Source organism: Berghia stephanieae, chromosome 9 (assembly GCF_034508935.2).
Source record: "Berghia stephanieae isolate SIO BIC M18660-M18661 chromosome 9, UCSD_Bste_1.3, whole genome shotgun sequence".
Classification (NCBI taxonomy): Eukaryota; Metazoa; Mollusca; class Gastropoda; order Nudibranchia; family Aeolidiidae; genus Berghia; species Berghia stephanieae.
Genome location: NC_088368.1, coordinates 35,019,578 through 35,039,063, shown reverse-complemented (window position 1 = coordinate 35,039,063; position 19,486 = coordinate 35,019,578). Strand labels below are relative to the sequence as shown.

The following is a 19,486-nucleotide window of genomic DNA, read 5'->3' as shown; positions in this document are numbered from 1 at the left end:
GAGAGAGAGAGAGAGAGAGAGAGAGAGAGAGAGAGAGTGTGTGTGTGTGTGTGTGTGTGTGAGAGAGAGTGAGAAAGAGAGTTGTGCGTGTGTGTGTGTGTGTGTATGTGTGTGTATGTGTGTGAGAGAGAGAAAGAGAGTTGTGCGTGTGTGTGTGTGTGTGTATGTGTGAGAGAGAGAGAAAGAGAGTTGTGCGTGTGTGTGTTTGTGTGTGTGTATGTGTGAGAGAGAGAGAAAGAGAGTTGTGCGTGTGCGTGTGTGACTCTCCTTGTGGTTGTCTGAACAGGTGTTTGTCTACAATTGCACAAATTGACTAGACTTCATTGAGGTAGTGACAAATTTATATATATTTTTTTACTCCTTTAAAAGTAAACTAAATCATTGATTGGTCATTAATTATCATCAGACCAAGTTTAGAGGGAGACAAAAAGTCATGACTCTGAATTCAGTTTTTCAAAGGGAAGAATCTGTTTATTATATTACTTTATCAGGCATTTGACCGGAAAAAGTAATAGAATGAGCAAGTTCTCCATTAATTAACGCAGACAACAGTGTTTATATATATATATATATATATATATATGTTTTAAATAAAATCATTATTTTCCAGAAGGCCAATTCTTGAAGACAACTTTCAGAGTATGAATCTGCAGTTCATACAGGTTTTGATTGTTTTGTTCTGTAGTTAAGTAATTTTTTTTTACATATACGTATCATCTTTTCAAGCCAGATTTGATTTTATTTTAATCTTATATACGAGCTTTCCTTTTTTCATCAACAGAGCAGTGGCATCTACGGCATTGTTATTAGCTCTCTCTGAGGTTTAGTTCTGCAAATTAAATAGTGGGAGAGGACATAAGTGGGTTTAAATTCAGTGTCGTTAGCAAAGGTTGAAATAAGCAAGGAGCATAGCTAAACATTTTGATTTGATTTGATGTTTCCCCGATCATAGGAATCCAGCTAAACTATTTATTGACTGTACTACCAAACTTTTGATTAATGCCGTGTTGTTGTTTTGTTTTTGTTTTTTTTTTTTTGGGGGGGGGGATTGTTTGTTTGTTTTTAGTGGGTTTTTTTGTTGTTGTTTTAGATGTTAAGTGTGTCATAGAATTATTTTTACAATGACGATGATGATGATGATGATGATGATTAAAAAAAAGTAATAATTATGTGATGTTCAATTCTCATTTATAACGCGACTTTGAGAGATTTCAGATTCAAATCAAAATGAATTGATGTGATTTATCGAATTGCAGATAGAGAGGCTTTAACAGGGATACATGCAGTCTTTCAATAACCCACAGCAATTTCTGAAAGGACATCAAAATGGAATTCTTTTAATTTATTTAATTTTTTGTTTTTGGTGAGATTTTCCATGACCAAAGCTGAATAATGTTGTAACTGTTGATGGACATAATTGATGGCATTGTTTTTTAGACATCAAAATATGAAGTAAGGGCTTCCAAAACAAGCATTTATATGATTTAACAATTGCTTTTATCAAAACATTCTATTTATTGTAATTTCTGTATTTAAATGTATATATTGCTTGATGAACAGTCGAAAAATAACTGTGCTTGAGCTTTTATAAAGAGCAATATCCACTAAACGTGCTCACAAAGCACTTTACCAGGGGTCCCTGGCCAACAGCAACATTTAACATGTAGGACGTGACATGATGCCTGTTAGGCAGTATTACAATTTTTTCGGACAGAGACACGCTGTAAACGGCCAGGTACTCATTTTACACCTGAGTATGGTGATAGAATGTGAGTAAAGACCCTTTTCCAAGGACTCAACTATGCGCCGAGCGAGGCTCGAACCCAGGACCTTCCGATCCGAAAGTTGAGTGTCATACCACAAGACCATATAGCTGCATGTATTGTTATTGTATTGTACAGTATTGTTAAATGCAAGTGACTGTGTCTTGGTGTGTTGAATACCGCGCTACCAAGGAATAAATTCATGCAGGGTTGGAGAAACATTATAAATCACACTGTGGAAATCTGCAAGAATTATAGTATTGTCTATATCTTTCATGTGTGTGTGTGCACACGTGTTTCAAGAGTTTATGTTTATGTGTTGGGGGGGGGGGGGGGGGGGGGGGGGAGATTATGCATAAAAGGATTGAACTCACGACTTTTACAACTGAGAATTTTAAGTCTGAACTTAAATCCTCCTGGCATCCAGACACAGTGTAAGACAAAACCTCAGCACTTTCTGCAGGTGCTAGTGATCGTTTTTTAAAAACCTCCCATCAGATTATAAGATTGAGGCAGTTGTCTTGAGGTTAAATGCTTGAGGCATATATCTTGTTTACATGTACAACATTCTCATTAACATCTAGTTAATTATTAAGACAGCTTGTCTATGATTTTGTTGCAATGTATAAAAAGAGCAAAAAAATGGAACACATCTCTATAATCTATAGATTTAAACTTTTACTGACGAGATGTAATTTCAATGCACTAATCCGACATCATATCTTGTCGTTTTCATCTAAATTGCAACAAGAGTGAATCAACTTGTGTTCAATATCAATGAGACCGGAATCGGTTCTTGCTCTCCTGGTGAAAACATTGAAGTCTTCAGATTTAGAGAATGAGAGAAATAATAATTATAAGTTATATAAGTTGTAAGTATAAGCAGGGTTAATTAGCAACAATTTTTTTCATATCCTCTATGGAATGTAATATTTGCCTGACCTCGGGAATGGTTGACTAAAGAAACCGATTTGCCTTAAAACTTGACCACACATCTTCTGTGAATGAATCACACACCATAATCAACGACATCAATTTGTTTACAATTCAGATAATATTATGAATGTATCATGATTACTGGATTCCATCTTAAATAATACTTTTAAAAAATATTTCTTAAAAAATAGAAATGTTATGGTCACTTTATCTCCAGGCAGATGTTCTGGCAAGCCTAATACATTCAAGAATATCTGTCAATGTAGAGCATGGACTATATTTTAGTTATGAATTTGCCATGCATTTTTCTTTGTGTATCATGCGTGCTGTTACTAAAAGTAGCTTATCAAAAACTGGTCTATATATTCATTATTTTTACTATATTATTTATACATCTTATCGCAAATTATAATAATAAAAACACCTACTATAATTTGGATATATCATAATGTACATATAAATCCGTCCCATTTAGTGTCAATTAGGTAATAATTTATAAAATTATTATTAAATAATGTATAGTATAATTTAAAATTTAAAAGTGTATAGGTCAATATTTTATTATTTAATTACTCTAAGTTGTTATTGTTACAATTATAATGTTATATACAATCTATATTTATATATATATATATATTAATTTATTGTATATTTTACTTTATATACATATGTGGTGATAAATCTACTTAATGTGATATATTGGTAGACATGTGATAATTTATTTTCCTTATACTTGAGTCTTATGACATATTTAGATGATATTAAAGACAAGTGGACTATTATATCCCAGTATTTTACACAACTCATATATTCACTTTTTCTTACTTTTTTTTATAATTGTCCAATGTCAGTCCAAACCATTGGGTAGCCTCTGTGTTGTAATCGTTAATTATGAGGTTGGAGGTTCGATCCTTGGTCTAGGCAGGTGATATTTTGGGATGTTTTTCTTCTTGTATTTTTCTCTCTTCTTCGTCTGGCCCTGTTTCATACAAACTTTTTCAGATCTTAATCTTACCTTACACCAATGCCTGCTCCCCAATTTGTCACTTTGACAATGTCAATGTTTCATAAGAAGTTTCATGATGAAGATGAATGATTTTTAAATAAAAGCAGTCTAATAATATAATTCTGAAAGGCGTCTAAGTAACTTTGTCAAAACCTTGTTTTTATACAATACTCACTGGATTCTAGCATGTGGAATTCCAGCACACTCTACAATATGGCACGCTGAAGCTGGGTGACCAAATTTTATCCATATGATAAGTTGTTACCTCCCATGAGCATCGAATTTTGGCACAATCGGATTCTAGCATGGTTTATGGCTTCTACCGAGAGTGTGCTAGAATCTACAGATGTAAATGTTGCTGCTCGAAGCTCGAAGAAATAAATAACAATGTGAAATTGAATGTAAGCTTCAATTTAATATTTAAAAACATATAAAATGGACGTTTCAAGTTTCCCCTTTATCAACAGATCAGGAAGAATGAAACACTACAGACGAATGAGATAATGTGGTAGTGGCGTTGTTAAGATGACAATGACAAGATTCATCATTACATTGAAGCTTACATTCCATTTTACATTGTTATTTATAGAATCCAGTGAGTAATGTAGTGCCTGATAGCCGACTTGTCTTTAAAAACCCCACTAATTCTCTGATATATACTCCAATATTTTTTTTTTACAAAATTACTATTCATGTTACATTTATCTTTGTCTATTGAATCCTTGATTGCCATTTTAACTCTAATCCTCGGACATCAATCTTACATTCTTTCCAGATACAAAATTTACATTCATCATCGCATATCTGAGACTAAATTTAGACCTACCAAAGCAAAAGAAATATAAAGATCGTGCACTATAAGTAAAGTGAAATAAAAAATGTCCTAAACAAAAACAAAAACAAATGTGTATTAAAAAAAAATAAAGTTAAAGCAGATTATATTATTTTTTTCACTGTCAACAAAAGAAAAAATCAGAGAAGCTGGAAGACAACAAACCACTTTTACTATTACCAAATATGACTAATTGTGTAGTTACTCTTCAGTCTTGGAGTAGTGCGTTGTTTCATTGTATATATGTAGAGTTGATTAATATAAAGGTCTGAAGTTTATAATTAAATCGAATATGGCGTTGACCTAATGGTGTCGTAAGCACCGTAAAACCCCTAAAAACAAACATATCCTCTGTCTCGGGTCTCAGGATTTCGTTTAACCAATATCTTTACATTATCATGTTTTATGTAATGTAAGGAAGTTTTATTATATTTATCTAGTAATTGTTATAATATATTTGTTTTATCGTGAATGGCAAATCCAAGGAGTATCATGCATTCCCTCCATTAGTATATACTGTATCATGTGATATCTTATTATGTATGCAAAATGTGTAATAGAATATTGATAAACTCAGTATTTTTTTATTATTATTATTATTATTAATATTTATTTATATGAAAGTAAAATGATTTTCAAATATTGTCAATAGCATCACTGATGTTTTCTAAGTAGTTTATTTCTTTCTTCTTTTTAATTTTTTTTTTAATGCACCCAGCGCATTACATAACTAAATTTTCCTGGGTGGGGTTCCTAACCTCCCATAGTGGACAGGGACGTACTTACTGTGTCTTTTATCCCATTACATCTGTTTTCCAACATGCTTTCTGCCTTTGTCTTGGAATGAGATTACTTGGTTTTGTCCTGGCCCTGGCCGGATACCCTAGCTGGGAGGGAGACAGTCAAATGTATAGTTAGAGTTTTGGGAGATGATATTTTTTTCCTTGTAGATCATCTCTCTGTTATGCACTGTACTGTTTATTTAATATTATAATTATATATGATTTTGTAAACATTTGACTCTATCCCTCTTAGTTGGGACCTGTGCTTGTGTCTGGATGAGCCTTTAAGGTGATCTCAAACTAAGTACTTTGATAGTGTGCTCTTGGAATCTACATCTGTTTCCTATTTGAACCAATTCCCCTTTGTCTTACCTTTTCTTGGGTGCTCTAATTGTAATTCTAGAACTTTTTGCTATCCGATTTTCTTCCTTTTTACTGGCGCTTATATGATCTTAATGTGTTGCAAGCGCCGTAAAACCCTTAAAAACAAAAACATAACTAAATATTCTCAAAATGCTTTACAAGAAAGTCCCTGGGGGAGGATGTATGTGATACAAAGCACTTAGAGGTTTGGATGAGAGCTGCTCTATAAATACAAGAAACAGTATTGGATGGGTTAGTGCGTGAAACCAAAAAGCTTGCCGAAATCTGATATACATTGGTGGTAACCAATACGATCCATGGTCTTCATTTTTTTCCTGCCTTTCTTCCCTTATCAGCAATACCACATTGTGGAAAAAGGACTGGTTTTCATGCCGTAAAACCTTTAAAAACAAAAACAAAACAATCTTCTGTTATAATCTATCAGTAGACGTAAGCTTCTGTAAATAATTCTGTATGGCATGCAAATGTCTCAAGCATCTATAAATTCCTAAAAACTCCCATAGTGGCAGGGAGGTACTCACTGTGTCTTTTATCCCCCTTTATGTTTTCCAACATGCTTTCTGTCTTTGTCTTGGAATGAGGTTACGTACTTAGTTTTGTCCTGCCCCTGGCTGGGAGGGAAACAGTTGAATGCTGGGTGGGGTTCCGGACCTCCCATAATGGGCAGGGAGGTACATACTGTCTTCTATCCCCTTATATCTGTTTCCCAATATGCTTTCTGTCTTTGTCTTTGAATGGGATTACTTGGTTTTGTCTAGGCCCTGGCTGGGAGGGAAAGTCAAATTCATAGTTATTGTTTTGGGAGATGATATTATTTTCTTTGTGAATCAATCTCTCTGTTATGTATTATTATATGTTATTTTGAATATATAATGTAAGCATTTGAGTGTATTCCTCTTTGTTGGATTTTGTGCTTTTGTCCGGATTGGACCTATAGGTGATCTCAAACTAAGTACATTGATGGTATGCTCTTGGAATCTACATCTGATCCCTATTTGTTCCCAGTTCACCTTTGTCTTACTTTCTCTTGGGTGCTTTAATTGTAATTCAAGAACTTTTTACTATCCCATTTTATTTCCTTTTTACTGGCGCTGATATAACCTAAATGTGTTGTAAGCGCCGTAAAACCCTTAAAAACAATAACAAAATAACAAACAGTCGAATGTATAGTATAGTTTTGGGAGATAATTTTTTCCCCCTTGTAAATCATTGATTGCTCTGTTATGCACTGTATTGTTTTATTTACATACTGTATAATATATGATTTTCACAAATTTGAGTGTATTCCTCTTGGTGGGAAATTGTGCTTGTGTCCAGATGAGACCTTTAGGTGATCTCAAAGTATGATGATGATAGTGTGCTCTTAGAATCTACATCTGTTCCCTACTTGTACGATCCCCCTTTGTCTTACTTTTCTTGTGTGCTTTTAGATGTAAATCTAGAATTTTTTTCATTATCCCATTTTCTTCCCTTTTACTGGTGCTGATATGACCTTAATGTGTTGCAAGCACCATAAAACCCATACATTCCTAAAAATAAAACATAGAATAAACATGACAAAGTCTTAGTACAGTACATGCCACCTTTAAGCAGTCATCGGGATGTGGCTAAGGCATGCTGAATGTCGAAGCGTGAAGTAAACATAATTCAAAGATTTCTATGGATGAAATTTCAGGACATATTTCTCTTCATTAGTCATAATTGCATAACACAACATGATACTGCATTACCACAGTGAGGCTGCTTGTTTTTGTTAGTTTCTAATTTACAATTCATCATGGGAAAAATTGTATAAAAACACTCAATTTGAAAAACATGGGAGTAATTTGTCATAGGAGAGAATGTTGGTGTTGGGAAGGGTCTGTCTTATTTTGTTGAAAAGAATTCAGTAATTGAGCTTTGCTTGCGATATGAAACAATGCTCTGCTGCAGTTCTTGTAATTACCTCAAATTTAGTATGAGATGAGAGACCAGTTTATTCCATAAAAACACGAATAGTACTCAAAAACTTTGCAACAGCTGAGGAAGAAGGCATTTTGGTCGCTTCCTCTACTTCGTAATCTTCCTCCACTCAGGGTGTCTTCCTTTCCAGTGTACAGTGGAAACCATTTATAACAGGCCTGGTTATAACAGGGATCGGGTATAACAGGGATTTTTCAAATCCCCGTTTTTTACTTCTCTTTGTCTCTATTAAAAATTATCGGTTATAGCATGGCCTCACTTGAACCAAATCGGCTATAACAGGGACAATGCCTTTTCACAGGGAAACAATCAAGAAGGAAAACTGCTAAATTTTAGGCCTTGTCGCACGGTGAGGAACATAGATAAATGGGTGGGGTTCCTGACCTCCCATAGTGGGCAGGGAGGTACTTGCTGTGTCTTCTATCCCCTATATCTGTTTTCCAACTTGCTTTCTGTCTTTGTCTTTGAAAGAGATTACTTGGTTTTGTCCTGGCGCTGGCCTGAGACCTAGCTGGGAGGGAAACAGTCAAATGCATAGTTATTGTTTTGGGAGATGATATTTTTTTCCTTGTAAATCATCTCTCTGTTATGTATTATTATGCTTGTTATTTTTAATGTATAATGTAAGCATTTGAGTGTATTCCTCTTTGTTGGATTTTGTGCTTGTGTCCGGATGAAAGTTATTAGGTGATCTCAAACTAAGTACATTGATGGTTTGCTCTTGGAATCTGCATCTGATCCCTATTTGTTCCCAGTTCCCCTTTGTCTTCCTTTCTCTTGGGTGCTTTAATTGTAATTCTAGAACTTTTTACTATCCCATTTTCTTCCTTTTTACTGGCGCTGATATAACCTAAATGTGTTGCAAGCGCCGTAAAACCCTTAAAAGCATAAAAACAAAACGAACATAGATAACACAGGACTAGATACGACAACAGGGGAATACGTCATCAAAAGTGGCTAGTGAGAGGTCGAGCACCGCCATTTTATTTTTTATGCAACCAGGGACGCTGTGCGATTAAATCACTATATTAATTACTTTGATTAAGCTCGATTAACCTTGATTTGTGGACGGAAATAGAAAAAAAGGCCAGATTTGTGATGATAAACTAAATTAGATATTATATTAAACTACACTTTTACTTGTACAGTTTAGGCTTGGCTCCATTGATCGGGTTTATATTAATTTTTTTTTTTTTTAATTTAAAAATGTCCCACATGTTACATGTTGCTGTTTACCAAATAAAAAAACGTTAAAAAAAGAAGAAAAAGTTATATCTAGATCTATACATGTATTATATTTTACATTACAATCTCTGCCGCATGCAGTTTTTTTTGGCAAGGGAGGTAATCGATGTATTAGATCACTTGAAAAAGTCAATTATGTGCTTATTTCCCTTGTATTAATGATGTAACAGGGATCGGCTATAACAGGACTTTTGCTCTGGCCCTACCATCCCTGTTATATCAAGTTTCCAGTGTATTTTGGACGATTCCACTGTCCCTTAATTCACCAGTCCATGAGAGGAAGTGGACAACTATCAATTAACAAACAGAATTAGATATATGGTCTTTGAAGCCAAAGTTACCGTGCTTAAAAGCGTGTAGTTTATAATATAGCAAATATTTCAGTAAGAGCCATCTATTGTGCTTGAGTCCAAAACGTATTTAATGATGGCGTGCTTAAAGTAAAGACGGCATGGTCGGTATTTACACAACTGTTTGCTGCTTTAAAACTTTAACATCAATTGTGACATTTAATGGTCATTTCAGTACTAGAATCAGGGCCCTAAATAGCTCAGTTGGCAGAGCACTCGTTTCACAGGCAAAGGGACTGAGATCGGTCCTGGGTAAAATCAAGATTCTTTTTTCTGATCCCTTCTGTCAACCCAAAATGGGTATTAGATCTGGCAGAAAGCACTTTACGATAGACTAACATCCGATCCAAAGTATAGCAAGCAATTGCCATTGTCGGTTTCAACGCTATAGAAACTGGAATAAATTCTGCCTCTGAAGGACTACTTTCAGCAGTCTAGAAAATGTACAACCATGGAACATTCAAAAGATTTGACATACCGATATCTTACAAATCCAAAATCTTAGTGTCATTTTGCTATTAAACTGACATATTTGTCTATGCTCGTAAAAAGGAAGATGGTAGGGGAAAAGTTGTAGATCTAGTGTTAAAAGCAATAAAGAAAAAGTAAGACAAAGATGACTGGCTGGCTTTGGATCCTGACCTCCCATAGTGGGCAGGGAGGTACATGCTGTGTCTTCTATCCCCCCATACCCAATTGTTTCCTGTCATTGTCTTGGAATGAGATTACTTAGTTTTGTCCTGATCCTTGCCGGAGTTCCTTGGCTGGGAGGGAAACAGTCAAATGTATAGTCCTAGTTCTGGGAGATGATATTTTTTTCCTTGTAAATCATCTCTCTGTTATGCATTGTATTATGTTTAGTTTACACATTATATTATATGATTGGTAAACATTTGAGTGTATTCCTCTTGGTTGGGACCTTTGCTTGTGTCTGGATGAGACTTTTAGGTGATCTCAAACTAAGTACTTTGACAGTGTGCTCTTGAAATCTACATCTGTACTCTATTTGAACCAACTCCCCTTTGTCTTACCTTTTCTTTTGTGCTTTAATTGTAATTCTAGAACTTTTTACTATCCCATTTTCTTCCTTTTTACTGGCGCTGATATGACCTTAATGTGTTGCAAGCGCTGTAAAACCCTTAAAAACAAAGCTGATTGGTTCAAATAGAGAACAGAAGATTACACTGGCAATCTATCAATGTGCCTCTTTTGACATTGCCTTAAAGTCCCATCCAAGCACAAGCAAAGGATCCCCATTGCGAAAGATACAGTCAAATACTTTTACTATACAATATATTAAAAACTGAAAACTTAAAAGTACATAACAGTAACAGAGAGACGATTTAAATAAAAAAAACATCTGTCAAAAATAGGAACTAAATATTTAACTGCCTCCCTCCTCAACTAAGGATCCCTGCCAGGATCAGGGGGAAAAAATGAGTAATGTCAATCCAGATCAAAGAGAAGGAGCAGAATGGAAAGGGAAAACAGGTGAAGGGGGATTGAAGACAGGACCCCCACACAAACACTAATGTTTGATCACATCCTCAATTTCATGACACTGAGACTGAGATGGATATCACTAAACCTTGATATTGATAGATGGAACTTGTATAATTTTCTTGAACCAAGCAATAGGATTTTTTTAAAACAAAAAAGATTTTAAAACAATTCTTTTAAATAAGATAAAGCAAAAAACAACAAATTTAGTTCATAGAATCATTCCTTCTTGTTTAATCATTTTCATTCAAACTTTCCATTTAAAAACCACAAACAGACACAACACAAATTTGAAAAGGAAAAAAAAACAAAAAATCAAAACAAATCTTATATTTAATGGTCATAATAAGAGTAATATTACTTTAGAAAATCATACTTGTCATCTCATCATACTACAAAAGTAACAATGACAAGTCAAAACACATCAATGTCATCAATCAGTGTCCATAGCCTGCACTCGTACTTCTGTAGAAACCACCTCAATGTCAATCTTCTTGATCTCAGATGATAAAACCCCTGTTGTACCTTTACGATAACGATAGCTGCCTTGCCTGTATTTTAAGAAAAAAAAAAACATTTCAAAAAGAAAATAAATAAATTAAAAATATTATAAAATTTTAAAAGCAATGACAAACTTAAAACTTAGAAAACCTGCCTCGCAGACAGGCTTTTACATGGAATCCCCAAGAAGGAACAAGGCCAAGAAATAGGTGGCAACAGAGCACAGTACAGTAAGCAAAGAGGGGTGGATATACGTGGAAACATGTGGAGAAGACAGCCCATGGAAGAGTCAAGTGGCGAAGCATCATTGATGGCCTATGCTCCTACTGGGTCAAGTTAGTCAATGTTAAACTTAATCCAATGACGTGATTTGATGAGCCTTCTTAATTCATCCTTTTTCAGAAAAACTTGAGAAAATCCCAAAGCACAAATTTGACCAAGTGCATCAAAACAGATTAATATCTGGGCGATTTAAATGCTGAAAACTGAATTTATAGATAATAATTCATGACTTAGGTTAAATATTTATACTTTATTTCTTTTTAATGAATTAAAAACTCTTAGATAGCGACCATCCCGACATTTCATATTCTAAATCATTTTTACTTTAGATTCATAGTTCCCATTTGCACAGCCTTAGCACAAACATGATTCACATGTCACTGACATCAAACATTTAACACAGACTCAATTGTTACCCTATCAATGATTTCAAATAGTATTGCATGCCATCATTCCAGAGGATGTTGGCAGTTTTCGTTGGCACTAGATTTGATTGCTGGTACTATTTCTATGTAATAATGGTAAAGCCTGTCGCTATTAACCATATTAAATCAGATAAATATAGGGAGAAATAATAATTTGAAAAGAAAAATCAGTCTCCCCATTTAAATTAAAGAATAAAAACAAAATGATGCATCGAAAATAGAAAAATAAAGTTCTTTGTCTTTCAGTTTATGTTCTTACTGGTGTACCATATACAAGAGAATAATTCAAATATTGCTGCTTGAAGTTCAAAGTAAACACCACTTATAAAATCGAACAGAAGCTTCAATTTGATTCACATAACCCAAATGATATAGACATTCCCATAATCCAAATGATATGGACATTCCCATAATCCAAATGATATGGACATTCCCATAATCCAAATGATATGAACATTCCCATAATCCAAATGATGTGGACATTCCCATAATCCAAATGATATGGACATTCCCATAATCCAAATGATATGGACATTCCCATAATCCAAATGATATGGACATTCCCATAATCCAAATGATATGGACATTCCCATAATCCAAATGATATGGACATTCCCATAATCCAAATGATATGGACATTCCCATAATCCAAATGATATGGACATTCCCATAATCCAAATGATATGGACATTCCCATAATCCAAATGATATGAACATTCACATAATCCAAATGATATGGACATTCCCATAATCCAAATGATATGGACATTTGCATAATCCAAATGATATGGACATTCCCATAATCCAAATGATATGGACATTTTGGGATTCCGATTCGTCAACAAAACATGATGAATAAGACTAAATATCATTATTCTCCCTTAGGGACTTATTCATTGTGTTTTGTTAACAAAGGTGAACTGAATTAAAGCTATTCAATTCCATTGCTTCTCCATTTCCATATACAAGATGGATATTAAAAATGCAATCAACTCACTTGACGCCCTTCTTGTTGGCAATTTCATGAGGCCTGATGTAATCCACTTTGTCCTGGGTGATGACACACAAATCTACATTGCTGCCAGATCCAAGGTCGTTGAAGATACCAGCGGCAATGGCATCTCGTACAAGTTTCATGGCCTCCTCACGCTGATTGGGGGAATGGAATGGTAACCAAATATATAAATAAATTTGAAGTCTGTTGCAATTTATCCATTTGTCATTTTTAGTCAGTCATTAAATGCGAACTATGCCAAATTTACTTTTAACGGTTTTGTGAAAATCCTTTCTTATTCTTGTTATTTTCAATGACAATTAAAATTAAACTTTTTGACAAATCAACCAGTAGGCAGCTATGAAAGTGAACATCAGCTGTTCCTGAATAATACATGATACAGTCAACAATACAGACTTACAATAAATTATTGATGCCATTGCAGATAATGAATCAACACACAAAACCATGTGTAATCTCGAGCGTATTTAGTTATAATTGATATTATTGATATAATTGAGTGAGAACTTATCACCAAAATGGCTGTCTAAAAATGAAAGAAAGTGCGGACTGCTGTCCATTTCATTCCTTCTATATTAAAACCAAAAGTCTCAAAAACTTACGCTCATGTCTGGCTTAAATCTGTCTTCAAACGTGGCCATGGCAGCGAGAGATCCAGATCCTGAAATAAATAATAATAATAATAAAGTGTTCTTCTATAGCGCTAAATGCCGAAGCCTCAAAGGGCTTTACAATATACTTATCAAACCATAAACACACTCATACCGAGCCAAACAGACACACACAACAGGCGCACACACTAACTATGTAAGTTTTACAAAATGAAATTAATATGCAACAAAATAGAATAAAAAAATAAAACGAATAATTTACTTATCAAGAAGAAAAAGCCTAGGATAAAAATTTCTGGAAAAGCAGAGTTTTCAGATTTTCCTTTAAAAATAACATGCGACAAGATGATTATCACTGTTATGTACAGTTGGGTGTTATCTAAACAAAAGATATTATGGAATATGAAGTTGTCTTACACCCAGCCCATCTTTGAGACAAATTAACTTTTTTTTTTGGCTTTCAATTAACATTCTTGTCTCTGAAATACTGAAAGTTGTAATAGAATATTTTAATTATTTTACTAATCCAGGGTGTCGACCAATGTCTTCTGAAGACATTACCTACCAAAATCAGACTCTGATCCAATCTGTTACTGTTTTCTAGAAAACATCACAAACCTTTCCAGCAAGGAACAAAATCATGGCAATCGGACATCAAAATAACCAATTCATCCTGGTACTTGCTTGGCAAATTTTTTTTGCCAGAAATAAAAATTTATTCTTATATAAATTAAGCTACAGGTAGGTAGGTAATTGACATACAGAAAACCTTCACCCACAACAGACAATATCATTGAAATACAAGTTATTATATAAAAGAGTGAGAGCAACAAAACAAGTTCATGTCAGTACTAAAAAAATTGAGCATTGAGCATTTATATAGCGCAATATCCACTTAACGTGCTCAATGCGCTTTACAAGGGGTCCCTGGTCAACAGCAACATTTAACATGTAGGACGAGACATGATGCCTGTTAGGCGATATTACAATTTTTCGGACAAAGACAACGCTGTTAACAGCCAGGTACTCATTTTACACCTGAGTACGGTGAGAGAATGTGAGTAAAGAGTCTTTTCCAAGGACTCAACTATGCGCCGAGCGAGGCTCGAACCCAGGACCTTCCGATCCGAAAGCGAGTGTCATACCACTAGACCACATAGCCGCACTACCACTGTTATAGTTGAATGTACCACACAAATAATCCTACAGGAATAATAAATCATACCCATAGTGACATAAGGAAGTTTGTCAGTTGAGCCATGAGGCCAAATACTGTAGAGATTGGGACCTGAGAAATCCACACCACCCACAATGAGAGCTGCACCAATATAACCCTGGTATCTGTGGGTAAATATAGAGACAAAATAAGATGTGATGATGACGGCAATGGTAGTATATATGATGGTAATAAAGATGTTGATGATGATGGTTTATCTGGAACAATAAATTACAGTCAAAATCGGGAAAATAATCAGGGAAATCTAGACTGAGAACTTATATATTGAGAATTTCCCAATAAAATGGGGGGGGGGGGGGACAGTTGGCAGGTCATGTAATGGGAAATCGTTTGAGAAGTCCTACATTTCATGTTCTCATTTTTTGAGACTCCTAAGTTACTATCTTTATAGCTATCTATAACTCTTGTGATCTAAAGAAAAAGAAAAACATAACACTTGATCTATTTAATCATTACATTATTTTTATTTTTTTTTTTTTTTCAAAATATAAATTCCTTCTGATTTTTCAAGAGTACCAAATTATCCCTATTTTTTAAATCATAAAAAAAATAATATATCTTACCTGAAAAGCATTTGTTTGAGTAGCCTATTGGCAGTGCACACCCTTGCCTTGCGTCCTGTGTTCAGTCTGTGAAGCTCCAACTCAGCAGAGATCATTTGTGTCGTCATCTCCGTGTCAGCAGCTGTACCAGCTCCACAACAGCTGAAGAGATGAGGGAGTGTGATTAATATATAACAAATAGACTTAAGAGAAAAAAAAAACCCAATCTTTGTGTAGAAATAAAAAGCATTAAGTTTTTAGAGGGGGAGAGGGAGAGGGAGAGGGGTTTGTTTGGTAAAAACGACAATATAACGATCATGAGAAAAGATCATGTAAAAACTATAACTTGCCAAATTGTCTTGTAAAGTGCTTTGAGCATGTTAAGAAAATATTGCGCTATACAAAAGCTCAAGTTTTTTGTTTTTTTGGGAGGAGGGGTTAATGAGGATTTATGTTGGAGACAGCATCATTATAAATTTATTGTACAGAAAATATTAAGCATTACAGAAATAATAATTAAAAGAAAGATACTTTTATACTTTTATGCAAATCAGAAATGCTTATTATCTTGAAACCAATGAAGTGACAAATTGGTATCACGACACATTTCAAGACAAACCGAGTGAAAATCTTGTCTTGATACAAAATATAAGTGACAATTGTGTAAAATGTTTTGTCTCGCGACAAAGTAAGTGACAAGTAAGTTAAAATGTGTCTTGCCTTTAGAGACAATAAATGCAATTCAGCAAGCCCAGTGAATCAGTGAATAAAATTTGGGTTATGACAATGAAGCAAACTTAGGTTAAGGATTCCATGAACATAAAACACTTAATACACACTACTTAAATTGAATTTATTTACGAATTATTTTACTGCAGGTAGCAGCAAGAGTAAATAAGACTACCATAAAAAGTGTAGCTGACTGGCAACTTGATAATGCAACAACTGCGGATTTGATTGCATGTATTCGACTTAAAAGATTAAATAAAGCACTGTGAAACACATTCTGTATGATGGAACTTGCTATATGTAAATGTGTAAAATTCGCAGTCTTCTAACAGAAGTTCAATTGAAAGACTTAAAACTCACTAAATATTATCCTGGAGATAATGAATCTTGGCACAGTTTTTGTCTGCTACAACAGTGTCTTCTGTGGCCCTTGTATCAGCTCCAAGCACTACACCATCCTGAAACAAAATTCATAATTAATAGATTTTAATAACCTTTGTAATGCAAATTATGACAAAACAACTATCAACCCATTCTCTGACCATGAAGTAGACAAAATATTACCCAAAACAATGTCAAGTCGCCAATACTCAGTGTTAGAATGTTTTTGTTATGGAACAAATCATTACCAAATAAAAAAAGAAAAAGAATCATTAGCATTGAGACAGTTAAAAATGCAAAACAGACATACCGGTAGTTAAATCATCAAGAAAGTGCATATCAATTTGTTCCAGGAAGAAGGGGAGGAGGAAGAGAGGGTGTTTTTTGGGGTTATTTTTGGTTTAATTATTATTAATGCCCGTTAACAGCAATAATCAATTTAGTTTTACTGAGTAAAAATTTTAAAAAGATTCAACTGAATTCACAATGACATACAAACTCAACCATCGGTCTTGTATATCTAGATTCTTAAATAACAAGTTTATAACGAAACCTTACCTTGAATATAACCCCAGCAATTGTTGTACCGGTTTTGTAGGCTGTGGGGAATTTCAGTCCCAGTTGTTGAAGTCTCTCATTTCTGTGAAAGAAAGAAGACACCAAAATGATCTCACATAATAGGGCTTAACTGGACCAAAATTCAAGTAATATAAAGACACATGAAAGAATCTCAATTGGTTTCAGATTGGGGGGGGGGGAATAATGGAGATGTGAAGATCAGTTGTCAATGGGGGGAGGGGGGAGGTTGGTTCTTTTTTTAGGTAATAACCGGAATAGTTTAACCAATAGAGCATTTTAAAAAATAAAACTTGACAAGGCTTTGTACTTGTTGCTTGTACGTTTATCTCTGATTTCTACTTCGTATTAAAATAGCGTCATGATTTTATCTGGTTTTTTAAATTCTCGCACCATATCTGGCAATGCAGTTTTATGCATTTTCAAAATGAAAAATATGCATCAAGGTTAGGTGAATAAGCAGTCAAACAAGAAGAAAATATGAAAAAAATATGCAGGCTTCAATACTTCAATAATATACAGTAAACAATTCGGACTCAGCGTGCAACTCAATTCTGCGAACAGAGAAAAATGCCCCCCCCCCCCCCCCTATTTTTTTTCCTCTTCATTGACTTTAATGAAAAACTCTTCTCAAACTCAATCTCAGATCCAACGAACCAGTAGTTAGGCAGACTCACTTTTTTTAAAATATTCCTATTTTCTACTGAGACCTTCAGTTGAACTTAAAAAACCAAAGGTATGCTGTCTGCATCAGCTAACAAGAAATGGAGAACGACGATAGAATGGAGACGACCTCAGGCCTCATCCTACCATGTATCAGTGGTGGGGCAGGGTCAGTGTAATTTAATATAATAATAGTGCATGCAGAGCTCTTGTCCTTGAGAAAATTATAAACTGATGACGGGGGAAGGTGGGGACCCACAAACGACAAAGGTGTTGGGCGCAGGGGAGAGATCATGATACGAGATCAAAGAGAAAAAGCTGCTGGCACTTGCATGATTTTTAAAAAAACTATCCTATTTTCTTCCTTTTTACCGGCGCTGATGTGACTTAAATGTGTAACAAACGCCGTAAATACCTTTACAAACAAAGGTTTTGTATTTGTCGTTGTACTGCATTGTCCTGAACAGTAAGTACCCCCCCCCCCCCACCAGAAAAGTAAAGAGAAAAGTGAAGAACAAAAAAGAAACGCAGTGGCTATTTTTACAATCCCGTAAAGATGGTTCTCAGGCTATTTTTACAGTCCCGTAAAGATGGTTCTCGGGGCTATTTTTAGTCCCGTGCCGTAAAGATGGTTCTCTGGGCCATTTTTACGGCGTTCCGGTAATAGATTTATAAATAGTAACAGATGGGCTGAATCACAGACCCGTGTTATCTATGGGGTGAATAGACGCCATTAGCTCTAAAACTCTCACTTACTTCGTTCAGGTGCGGCAAGTTAGCAGACTCTCTTTCTCTCCTTCTTTCTTTCATTCATTCTCTATACCTTTCTTTCTTTCTTTTTACAATCTCTTTTTTTTCTCTATCTCTTTCCCTCTTTCTTTCTTCCCCCCTATCTCTCTCTGAAAGGGGATTCGAACCCACTCTCACATGAGAAGACTGCACCCTGAATGTTATGTCTTTTAAAATTGTATAAACCGTTAGTCCTTCCTGACTGGTTAATACTGGTAAAGTATAAACTAAAGCCAAACCTGTAAAGTATTATATCTTGAGGGGTGTCGACTTCTTCGAGCAGGAACTAAATATACTTTTAGTGTTTGATATAAACTACAAGATCTGTCTGTTTGACAGAGAAAAATTCAAGACATACAACCTAACTTGCCCACTGATGATAGAAAACGGGCTGTTCTGACTGTAAACATAACTTTTGCAAAAACACAAATTATATGTCATAAAAATGACAGTACCGTAAAAATCGCTAAGAGAATTGTCTTTACATTAATTGTTTGTTAATTTTAGCTTTAGATCTAAATATGGTAAATGAAATTAATTTTGCTTTCATTCACCGCCTCTAGATCTGTACATCTAAATATCGGGAGAGATAATATGTAAAGTTTTGTGAATACTGCAAAAAGACACGTTTACAATTTACAATAATCTATAACTATGCTGATAACTGTACTGTGAACAGAATTGCATCAACGCCGTAAAAATAGCCATGAGAACCGTTATTACGGGAATGTAAAAATAGCCCCGAGAACCATCTTTACGGGACTGTAGAAATAGCCATTGCAAAAAAGAAAATGAATATTCAAATAATTTTTGTGTTGGGCAGCTGATAACTTTCAATCTCTCTCTCTCTCTCTGGATTACAAGTACAATGCCCAAAAAGACCCCAACAAAAACAAAAACATTTTAAAAAAAAAGAAACCAAAAAAACCCCCCAAAAAACTGGCCTCCTCACAAGAAACATATCCAATGGTTTGG

The 19,486-nt window shown here is 34.7% G+C and overlaps 1 protein-coding gene across 1 annotated transcript in view; it reads right to left on the bottom strand.

The window, feature by feature from the left end:
- Positions 1–10,965: 10,965 nt before the first annotated feature.
- LOC144980117 (proteasome subunit beta type-7-like) overlaps positions 10,966–19,486 on the bottom strand; it is a 12,871-nt gene continuing 4,350 nt past the window's right edge. The window contains exons 2-8 of the mRNA XM_078927661.1: positions 17,042–17,123; positions 16,463–16,560; positions 15,395–15,535; positions 14,820–14,935; positions 13,586–13,644; positions 12,966–13,117; positions 10,966–11,311 (exon numbers count right to left, since the gene is read on the bottom strand). Of these exons, the coding sequence (XP_078783787.1) occupies positions 11,194–11,311; positions 12,966–13,117; positions 13,586–13,644; positions 14,820–14,935; positions 15,395–15,535; positions 16,463–16,560; positions 17,042–17,123 (766 nt within the window). The 3' untranslated portion in view covers positions 10,966–11,193. The remainder of the gene's footprint in view (positions 11,312–12,965; positions 13,118–13,585; positions 13,645–14,819; positions 14,936–15,394; positions 15,536–16,462; positions 16,561–17,041; positions 17,124–19,486) is intronic.